Source organism: Salvia hispanica, chromosome 1 (genome assembly GCF_023119035.1).
Source record: "Salvia hispanica cultivar TCC Black 2014 chromosome 1, UniMelb_Shisp_WGS_1.0, whole genome shotgun sequence".
Classification (NCBI taxonomy): Eukaryota; Viridiplantae; Streptophyta; class Magnoliopsida; order Lamiales; family Lamiaceae; genus Salvia; species Salvia hispanica.
Window position 1 is genome coordinate 41,459,493 of NC_062965.1, and position 11,528 is coordinate 41,471,020.

The following is an 11,528-nucleotide window of genomic DNA, read 5'->3' on the forward strand; positions in this document are numbered from 1 at the left end:
CACATATGGTGGTGCAATATTGTTGTCCTATGATATACCAATTGTAACTATAGAACACAGTCAAGTACGGGACATAAACACATTCACTCATATAAGTTCACTATTAAAAGAATAGTTCTACTTTCTTGCTCGCGTGATGAGAAATTGAGGATAGTATTTTAAGATCTAAAATTAAAATCCAAGTGAGGCAAAGATTTAGAGTTTTTGTTTGAATAATGTGGTATTATCCTGCTGTCAATTTGGACATGACAGATTTTGGTTTCTTTTGCATCAAAAGATGGATGAATGTGGAGATCTTTTTCACCGATAAATTTGTCTTTAAAGGTATCTCACTTTTATCTTGCTAAATTTGCCTCCTCTTCTGGATTTAGTATGCAGATTGCAATCATATTTCAAAGTTAAAGTGTTTGATGGAGAAATATCTATTATCACTTTTTGCGGCTTTCCTAGTTATCTTCATTAACTGATAGAAGCTGAAGTTATTATCTATTCCATCAAGATGGCAATTTACATATACATTGTTGTATTTGAGGAAATTAGAGATGGTTGAAGGGACAAAGAGTGATTTGGATATTGTGAGTAAATTGTCCCGCATCGGGAGCGAGAGACACAAGAATAACCAAGTGCCACTATAAAATAAGGAGGCGAATTGTCTTTCAAAAATATACAGCCGTGCGTTGAGCAGATAGCGAACTATTCTTTCACCTTTTATTAAAGTATACTGTGTGCTCGCTGTTTAAAAGTAGCATACACCATTTTTTGGAGGTGTGTTCCTGTACGGGATCCCCCAGCAATTCGTAAGTTTAAATTTTAATCTGGAAATTGTTTTTCTTCTGCTATTTTACAGTTTTTATATTTATTTTAGTGTTAAGTGATGGAGGGGAGGGTGTTATGTCATCGTAAATTAAAAGATATTTTCTTATGTCTACTTAATTAACAAAACAATACCTTTTAAAATATCGTAATATCGTGACATCACTCGAATGTGACATCTATCTCGGAGGTACTAATGGCCAAGACTCCGCGCCACCACTCTAGCGGAGGCTTGGCTGACACAGTTACCAGATCCCTCCCTCTGTAGCCGCCCCGGAGCCTCGGATGGCCTGAACTATGCCACCGTCTGATCTCCGCCCCTGATTGGAAGCAGACGACATTGCAGATTTGCAGTAATGGGAATTTGGGCCTTATAACTTAATGGGCTATTCCTTTTATTTTGTTAGATTTACTTGGGCCTTGGGCCTTTATATTTTTTGGTCTGTATGATATTGGAAGGAAATCAAGAGTCCTATAATCCTATTGACAGTGGGAAGCCAAAATTTACCACTCACCACTCTCCTACACAAATCAAATTAGCGACGTCGACGAAAGGGGGATTATTAATTGTAAAGTTAGTTTTTAATGTTTATGCCGATAGCATAAAAAAAGATCACTTTTGAGATTATAAAATTATTTGTATTTCCTTTGTGAAACACATTACAACTTGTGATTTGAGAATTGAGTTTATAAAATTATATAGTAGTGAAACACATTACAGAAATATTTGGAGACACGTTACAACCGATGAAGAATCAATGTTGCAAAGTTGAAACAAATTCATAAAACATAGTTGGTGATCCGGAGCCACAAAGTCCTATTGCTAGTTATGACGTCCAAGTACGGGATCACATTGAAGATAATACATCTCTAAGAACATCTCCAATAAGAAAAGATAAATAAAAGAGTTATATCATCTATTTAACTTCTCAAAAATTAAAATGAAATACGGCCTTCTAAAAAGTAATACATCCAAAGAGAAAAAATATATAAAAAGTTAACTTATTTTTAAAAAATTAAAATAATAGTATAAAATATATTAAAAAAACATAAGGTCCAATAACTTTTCAAATACATTCTCTTTGGAGAATGAGTTTTATGAAAAAAAGACAAATATGACAGTTATAAAATTTTATCTCTCTATTAATGGAAAAGTAAAGATATATCTTTAAAATGCGGAAAGGTATAATATCTATTCAAATATCACTCTCCTTGGAGAATGATTTTACCTATCCCCTTAGAGATGCTTTAAGGGACCTCTCCAACCAAATGTCGTGTCTTTCTGAAAACTTCGAATGGTAACAAAATAAGAAGTTTTCAATTTTTAAATGGTTCGAAAGTCATGTATGATTGGAATAGAGTATTTGAGAAATATGCATGATTTTGTTTTTGATATTTTCCTTTTAAGCCTATTAATATCAATCGTTTTGGAGATGAATTTTTTATGTCAAAAAAAAAACTCCTATAGAAAGGAAGAAAATTACAACTGATGTCAAGAGGGTTCGAACTGGGCACCTCATACAATAATGTCTATGCTTCTTACCGCTATGACCAGTGGCGGCAGGATTTTTTTTGGTGGGGGTTCCAAATTAGTGTTTTCAGTACTATGATATTTTTTAGTGCCGATGAATAAGAGAATTAATTATAAAAGTTAGAGGTATGTGTAAGGAGATTGTTGATAGATGCAACGTCAAAAAAAAAAAACTTGTTGAAAAAGAGAGTTTTTTTTAAAATATAAATTATTGAAGGAAAGAATAAGTAAAACTGAATTCTTAATATTAGCAATATAAAACGTAAAATAAAAAATAATAATAAATATGAACACATAAAGAAAAAGAAAAATTAATATTAAATGAAAGAAAATATAATAATTGCTCTTATGGTGAGAATCGAACTCTCAAATGTGTATAATAAAAATAAAATTTTTGTAAGAATCAAACTCAAATCAAATGTAAATAAAGAAAATAGGGACATTTATATGTAAGAAGAGTCAACAAAAATAAAGTGATAACTCTTAATCAAAATTAAGAGTGGAGCAAAATATAGGCCTCCGATGGGAATCAAACTCTCACTCTCACCAATCTCGGTGCTGAAGGCACAGAAGGAAACCAACTGCACTACTGAGATATTTGCTTAAAGCAATAATATACATATAGTAATAACCGAAATTTCTAGGGGTTCCATGGGTCCCCCACGGCTCTAAGTAGGTCCGCCACTGGCTATGACAAAGGCTCTGGACTTTGTTCATTTTGGAGATGAAATTGAACATGAGAAGATTGTTAAAATTGAAAATTGTAAAGATATTAGTCTCTCCGATTCTTATTAAATGTCTCATATTTTCTTATTTGAACAATCCTTAATAAATGTCTCATTTTACTTTTACTACTGTTAGTAAATGAACCTCATATTACAGTAACTCATTGTACTCATAATTATAAAACTAATATAAAAGTGAGGTCTATATTCCACTAATTTTTTCCGCCCACTTTCCTTAACAAATCAAATAATTTCTTAAAACACGCATTGGTCAAATAGTATGAAATATTTATTAGGTCAAATATATTATATGTAGATTGAAATTTTAATACTATTATTATATTTTTAAATTTTAGCACTAGCTAGCTCATTTTAAAGTCTAGTTCCGTCCATAACCTCGGGACGTGAGTCACGAAGGGAGTACTACTTCCTCTATCCTATAAATATATGGGCAATTAAATGACACAAGAATTAACGCACAATTGTTAAAATAAGAGAAAGGAGAAGAAGTGTAGTTAAAGTAGTGTTAGTGGATAGTATGATCTACATTATTATTAGTGTTTTTGGTAAAGTAAGAGAGAAGTAGAAAATGTAGATAACGTGAGAGAGATGTGGAAAAAAATTAGGTAAAATAAGAGAGATATGAATAAAAAGAAAGTAAAGTATGAGACCGGAGTGAAAAAGTGGGTAAAGTATGAGAGAAAGAGTTTCCATTTATAGAAATGAGACTATTTTTTGCGCATATCCAAAAATGGCAAAATGATACTCCCTCTGTTTCATAGTAATAGATTCATTTTGTCATTTTGGTACGTTCCATAGTAATAGAGTCATTTCCCTTAACACATTTTTCCACACTTACTTTACTCTCTCTTACTTTTTGCTCTCTTCATCTCTCTACCTTTTTCATTTTCCACTTTATTCTCCCTTTACTTAACTCACCTAACACAATTTTTCTTAATCTCCGTGCAAAAAAGAAACTTCTCCATTACTATGGAACGGATGAAATACTATTTTTCGTGGTCGGATGGAGTATATAAAAATAGGACCACCTTCACTTAGCTTTTCAACTAATTTTCTACTCCCTCAATTCCATAGTAGTGGAGAATTTTCTTTCCGGCACGAAGATTAAGAAAATGATGTGTAATTTATCAAATAAAAAGATAACAAAGTAAAAGTAAGGAAAAAGTAGAGAGAATAAAGTAAGAGAGGGGACGGTGAGAATACATTAAAAAAGTTAATTTTTATTTTTTCAGTTAGGTAGTTTGAAAAATGTAATTTCCCGCCACTTTTGGGCTCCTTGTAATTTTCTCGCGTTAAATGAACGGGTTGAGGATCCGCCTAACCCTCCGCCAGGAAGGTGTTTCAACAAAAAAAAAAAAAAGTAAGAGAGGGGAAAAAAATAGGTAAAAAGAAATGTGTTGACTTTTACTAAAAGGGGAAACGACTCCACTACTATGGAACATACCAAAATGGTAAAATGACTCCACTAATATAGAACAGAGGGAGTACTATATTTTCTTAAAACTCGTATCGGATCAAAACTCTCCTTGTATTAGTAAACATAGAGAGTATAATAGAGTAACTCAATTTAGTTGGGACGAAGAGAATACATTAAAAAAGTTAATTTCTTCTTTTTTTCATTGGAAATTTACTTTTATTCATTTTATGTGCTAGATGTGTAAGTGTAACTGTGTAACTATGTTGTTCGCACATTTTAGTTGTGGTAGTTGGCCTAGGATGCAGCATAGTGTCACGTGCAGTTGTGTTTGACTGATTGGTATGTCATAGTTTTATCTGGAGCGTACACTTGTCCAAATTTGATAAGCTCAATAAAACAATTTATACTCCATTTTCTTTCTTTTTGGTTAAAATTAATTAATGTTGAACTATACAATTGACCAACTCATCTATTCACGTTATATTATAAAATTAATACTCCATTTGTCTCAGTCTAATAGAAACATTTCTATTTTGACACATGAATTTAAGTAGTGATATTTAGTTAATTAAATTACTTCCTCCGTCCCGGCTAAGATGACACATTAGCCGGCACGGGGTTTTAAGAGTTATTGGTTAAAGTATTTAATTAGAGAGAGAGAAGGTGAGTGTAAGTATTAAAGTAGAGAGATAAAGAAAGATGTATATTTTAATAGGAGTGGAAAAAAGTGGTTGAGTGTATTAATTGGAGAAAGAAAGTTACCAAAAAAGGAAATGTGTCATCTTAGTTGGGACAAACTAAAAAGGAAAACGTGTCATCTTAAGCGGGACGGATGAAGTATTAATTACTTCATCCATGATTAAATGTCTCGTATCTGAACGATACGGGTTTGAAGAAATTGTTTGACTTTATAAATATCAATTCCTTAAATCCCGTGTCCAAAAGAAATGGTTCGATTATTTTGGAACGGAAGGAGTATTAGAAATGTTGATGGGCTAATTCTAAATTTTATTTTGATTGGCTTTAGCGGTGATAAATCTATGGTGACAAATGTTGGGACGGCGAAAGAATGTATTAAGGTTGAACTTGAAAGTTGGTAGTGAACTGAGTAAAAAAGGTGTGAAATGGAGATGGAAGAAGACTAGTGAATTGCAGCGCATGAAATTCCAAAATGTAAGAAAATCCACCATTCGTTCGGGCCAGTTGCGGATCCAGGATTTTTATTTGGGGATGCCAATAGTGCAAATAGTTAGTACATAGTAGTAAAAAAAAATTATTGCTAAAAATATTACACATTGAAATATTGTTTAATTTTAGAGTAATAGATTAATAAAAAAAATCACATAATTATTTATTATCTCCTCATTTCTTCCGAGCGAGCGAGTGACTACATTGGTCACTAGAAACTTAAAAAAATATTTTGCAATGAAAACAAATTGTCAAAGATCAAACTATCTATTCATTCCTTTTAATTTATTTGTGCATATTAATCATAACAAAACAAAATTATATAAATTCTAAGTGTCCGACCAAAATTATAATGACTGTAAAATTTAATAACATAAAAAATAATATAAACTATTACTAGAATAGAAAATATACTCATGTGTTACTGTCTAAAAATAAATTGGGGTATACAATTTAATGACTATAACATAGAATTCAAAAAAAAAAAAAGAAGTGCGATAGGAGATATTAATCAAATGTTGTGTCATATTCATAATTGGACAATAAAACTATAATGAGGCGGCATATATCATTACCACATCACTATTTCCTAGGCGGCATAATTTATGTTTCAATCAGATGCGAGATTACTTTACAAATTTTAATTAGAGATAATAGTATTAAAATTATCATTAATAATAATATAGATATAATAATAGCATTAAAAGAAAAAAAAACGGGGGTACCACTGTCCCCCCTAGTTCTACATTCCGTCCGCCAGTGGTTCGGGCCAACCCGTTTAACCCACCAACCCTAATGGGCTAACCCGTTTAGCCCATTTTGTATATGGCTTGCGAAATTTCAATTTAACCTGCTAATTTTTTTTGGGCTATTCGAACTGACCCACTGATTTTATATTAAATTGACATCCCTACTTTTTATGCAAGTAGATTTAATATTCACGTGTCACATAGAAGTTTAAATTGTTGATTTCAATTTATTACTCCCTCCATTTCACAATAAGAGTCATATTTTGTCATTTCAGTCCATTCTATAACAAGAGTCACATTTTGTACTTATATTATAAATGGTAAGTAGGTCTCATATTCCACTAATTCACTTTACTCACAATATATTATAAAATTAATATAAAAAATGGCGTTATATTCTATTAATTTTTCTAATCCATTTGTAAAAACTTGTGTCTAAACCGAATATAACTTTTATTGTGTGTCTAAACCAAATGTGACTCCCTGTTATTTGACTTAGAGCACTCCCAATGGGGGTGGCGAAAATCCGGCGAAAAATCGCCGAACATCGCCGGATTATCGCCGGCCGTTGTGGTGAAATCGGCGATAATTCGGCGATAATCTTACCGTTATTTCGCCAAGCGGCGTTTTTTCGCCGGATTATCGCCGAGCGATCGCCGGCCACTGTGGGCGACGCTCGACGATAAATCGGCGATATTTAAATTTTTTTTTTTTTTTTTCGGCCCAACGGCTATTTTTACATCCCACCCCTATAAATATTTCCTCCACTTCCTCCATTCATCATCCACAATCTTCATTCTCTCCATTTTCAATCTCTTCTCCCAATCTTCAATCTTCATCAATCTTCCAAAAATTATGAGCTTTTGGAAGAAAAATTCCCGCTCGGGTAAGGGTAAGGGTAAGGGGAAAGAGTCGAGTTCACAAATTCCCAACACGGATGAAGCAAACGAGCAGTGGATGCACTCGTTGTTGGCGATGGGTTCTCCTCCCGGCCAACTTCCATACGCGGGTCCGTCTCCTTTGCAGACTCCTCCGGCGCGGAGACTTTCTCCGTACTTCAACTCTGCCGGCGAGAATGCCCTCTCCGGCCGACGATGTGTATCGGCCCCAGTTCGACACCCCGGATCAACCCCAGGCGACCAAGAATCTCGGGCCGCGACACCGAGCGCGGAGGACTTCGAGGTGGAAGAAACGCCCACCGAGCCGCCTTCTAGGAGCGGGAGGGGGAAGGCGCCGGCGTCGTCGGCTGCGACTGATACGGGTTCCGATGAGAGGCCGAAGCGGGTAAGGACTACTTACACTCTGCAAGAGTCCGAGCTGATAGCCACCTGGCTGGGCGGACACGTCACGAACGCGGAGCGCAACAACTACCAGACCGAGATCATATTCCCGGGAGCGGGTTGCCGCGAAGTACAGGAGCCACAAGACTGCCTCAATGAAGGACCATGGCAGCGAGGCGATCCGTCGGCATTGGGAGCGCCTCATGAGGGACTGCGGCCACTTCAACGGTATTTATTCTAACTTGTTGGCGAACATGCCCAGTGGTCAGAACGAGCATATGGTCCGAGATGAGGCCATGCAGAGGTATTGTGGCCAGTACTTGTCGAAGGGGTTCAAGTATTGGAACATCTACGATAAGCTGAAGGATCTCCCCAAATTCCGGACGGGGATGCACGTCGCGCTGCACGGGAAATCGGTGTGCTCGCGACTTAGCGTTTCGGAGAGCGAGGGGAGCGCGACCCACATCGACTTGAGTGGGGATGGTCCGCACGAGCGCCCGGAGGGAGCGAAGAAGGCGAAGGGGAGGCGGAAGGGGAAGGGCACAACGTCGGAAGTCGAGTCGGAACCCCACATCGACTTAGAAAAAGCCACTTATTCGAGCAATGTCGCCAATCTGACGCAGATGTACACGCTGTACTTCACCGGCGGCGGGACCCCTGAAGAAAAGGCGGCCCTCTGGAAATGCATCCAAAGCCTGCAGATTACGATGGGCCTCGATCCCGACGCCCCTCCGGCCCCTCCGTCTTAGTTTTTTTTTTTTTTTAAATCTTTGTTTATTTGCGTTTTTTATTTGTAGTTTTTTTTTTTTCGTTGTATTATATTTTCCAATGATTAATACAACGATGAATTGTTCATTATTAGTCTATTTATTAAATACATTTGTAGGGAAAATTAAATAATATAAAAAATAATGATGTAAAAATGAAATGTTGAGTTAGGGAGAAATAAGGGAGAAATAAGGGAGAAACCAATGTAGCAGTTGGCTAAAAACTGGGGATAAAATGTGATGCTGATGTGGCGCTGATGTGGCAGGAGTTAGGGAGAAATAAGGGAGTGCAATTGGGAGTGCTATTAGAGATTATTAAAAAGAAAACATTGTTTCACATTTCACTCCAAACACCAAAAAAATAAAAAAGGCATTTAAAGAGATTAAGGTTGAATATAGTAATGACACGTGGCTGTTCAGTCTTAACCATTAAGTCTCGACTCTTGATCCTATAAAAGGTCTTCACCTTCACCGTAAATATCTCACCAACACCAAACCAACCCATAGAGCATCATGGATCGTCGACACCACCACCCCGGCGGCGGCCACCACCACCACCACCACCACCCACCACCCCCTCCGGTGCACCACCACAGCCCTCCACCCCCTCCTGTAGTACACCACCACCATCATCCAACTCCGGTGGTGGTGGTCCCCACACCAGCTCCTCCCCCCCGCGTGGTGGTAGTCGACCACCACCACCACTCTCCTCCGCCAGTGCACAGCGGCGACATCTTCAGCGGACCCTCCGTCAAGATGTACTGCAAGGCCGATTCCACCTACTCTCTCTCCATCAGTCACGGCAAGGTCATCCTTGTTCGCTCAAATCCCTCCGACCCTCTCCAGGTCAAACATCAAAACCCCTAAATCTCTCTATCTTTCTCTTTTTGTTGACTAATTATAAATTCAAATTCATTGGTTTCAGCACTGGATAAAAGATGAAAAGTATAGCCACACAGTGAGGGATAAAGACGGGTTGCCGAGTTTTGCGTTGATCAACAAAGCTACTGGTCAAGCCTTGAAGCACTCTATTGGTCCAAACCATCCTGTAAACTCTCTCTCCCTTTCTTTCTTTTTCGATCTATAGTATTAATTAATTTCGTTTCCAGTATTTCATTTTGGACTATTGTAATTATCTAGCTTTGACTGTTTGCGATATGTATTCCTTTCTTTTCCATGTAGTAAAGATGTTTCTTTTCGCCATGACATTTAAGAAATTGTGATAAAAGTGAGTTAAGTGAAGAAAATAAAGTAGGAAAGTAAAAAAGATAGATAGATGAATGGAGAATAAATTCGGAGAGACCAAAGTAAGAGAAAAGAAATAAGTTTTTTTTTTCAAAAAAAAGAAATGACTCAGCTATAACTGGATCTCCAACAACAAATTGAGATGATTTTTCCTCGTTGGGATATAAATTTTGCTGTAACTCGATTGTTGAATGGTAGATATATATGTCATATGTGTAAATTAAAACACGGGTTCGTTAATAAAGTGGTTGAGATGTAATTAATATACTGGCCTTTTTCACAAACCTTTACTTTTATTTTGGATATTGAATTCTAAGTTTGTGATTGGTATATGTTGACTGTGAATAACTCATTAAGCAAAGTGATTGAGCCTTTGAATGAAGAGATATGATCAAAGAGTTTATAGATTGATCGATCGTAGATTAGCCAATATTTCTTTTTGAGTAATATATAATACACGATCCATAAGTGGAAAATGTATGTTCACATATCAACTAATATTAGGGGTAATAATTTGGGGCAATAACAAGTCTAGGAAAATTTTTAGTGCTCAACTCTTATGTCCAATTACCACAAATTGAAATATGCTATATATGAGCAATAGTGAGAATTAGTGTGTTTGAATATGGCAGGTGCAACTTGTTCAATACAATCCCAATACTCTTGATCAGTCCATCTTATGGGCCGAGAAGGAGCTGGGTGATGGGTACCGGGCCGTGCGAATGGTGAACAACATTCGCCTGAATTTCGAGGCTCTCCACGGTGAGAGACACCATGGTGGGGTCCACGATGGCACCACAGTCGTGCTCGGGGAATGGAAAAATGGAGAGAACCAGCACTGGAGGATTGACTTCCACTGTAAGTCATATTAGAATACAAGATACTCTATAAGATACTTCATTTGTCCTACTATAAGTGGTTCGTATTCCTTTTTTGGCGGTCCCATTATAGATCCTTTCCTTTTTAGCAAAAAAAATAGTACTATCTTTATTCTCTCTTACTATATTCACTTTCTATTTCTCCCAATTACCTTGTTCTATGTACACTTTACTCACTTTTAAATTTTATACCCCAAAAAAATGCATCACTTATAATGGGACGAAGAGAATACATCTTCTTATTAGTATCAAAATTGTTTCACAACTCTTTTATGTACTCTCTAGGATACATATGCTGTTGCTGCTGCTACCGGAAGCTGTTAGTTTTGCTGGCTTTTCTGATAATGTACGCATCATCTCTTCACCGGTGTCGATCATACCTTGATTTGGTGGCCTTGAAGTTATGTATGCATTGTAGCTTCAATAATAAACACACTAGTGTAATTACATATGAGTAGGTTGCTGGATCCTTGAACCTGTACTAGCTACTTTATATGCCTAGTAGTATCTTATTCGTAATCTTATCAACATTAACAATATGCTTAGTACCTTTGGTAATAGTATAAGTTTTATTAAGACGTTTCCAGTTGTTTTGGACTTCATTCCATGTGTGGGATTTACATAATTTCGTTCCCGGTAGATTTTATGAAGTTGAAATAACTGAGTGTATATATAGTCTTTATAACTGAATTCATCACTCATGTCTTTTCATTCATAAGAAATGACAATTATATATGTAAGAGGTTTGTCAATTGCTAACTTTCTTAAGTTGCTATAACTCTGGTAATTCATTAACGCAATATATTAAAAATGTCAACACGATGACATTAAATTGTCTAACACATAATTTTGTTGACGTTTTAATGTGATCGTGCTGACATTTTTAATACACTGCATTGATGAGTTAACAACTT

General features: G+C 36.2%; 1 protein-coding gene and 1 non-coding gene across 2 annotated transcripts; both read left to right on the forward strand.

Moving 5' to 3' along the window:
• The first annotated feature begins 667 nt into the window (after window positions 1–667).
• Window positions 668–784, forward strand: LOC125202927. The gene has a single exon (XR_007173257.1). It is a non-coding gene; the product is annotated as a U5 spliceosomal RNA (small nuclear RNA).
• Window positions 785–8,989: 8,205 nt separating this feature from the next.
• Window positions 8,990–11,216, forward strand: LOC125202629 (ricin B-like lectin R40G3). The gene is made up of 4 exons (XM_048101077.1): window positions 8,990–9,337; window positions 9,417–9,539; window positions 10,369–10,594; window positions 10,900–11,216. Coding segments are annotated over exons 1-4 (684 nt in total). The 5' UTR covers window positions 8,990–9,004; the 3' UTR covers window positions 10,902–11,216.
• The last annotated feature ends 312 nt before the right edge of the window (window positions 11,217–11,528 follow it).

Coding starts and splice junctions, on each gene's coding strand:
- LOC125202629 (XM_048101077.1), top strand. CDS start 9,005: ATGGATCGTCGACACCACCACCCCGGCGGCGGCCACCACCACCACCAC. Junction 9,338..9,416: donor ATCCCTCCGACCCTCTCCAG/GTCAAACATCAA, acceptor CATTGGTTTCAG/CACTGGATAAAAGATGAAAA. Junction 9,540..10,368: donor CTATTGGTCCAAACCATCCT/GTAAACTCTCTC, acceptor TGAATATGGCAG/GTGCAACTTGTTCAATACAA.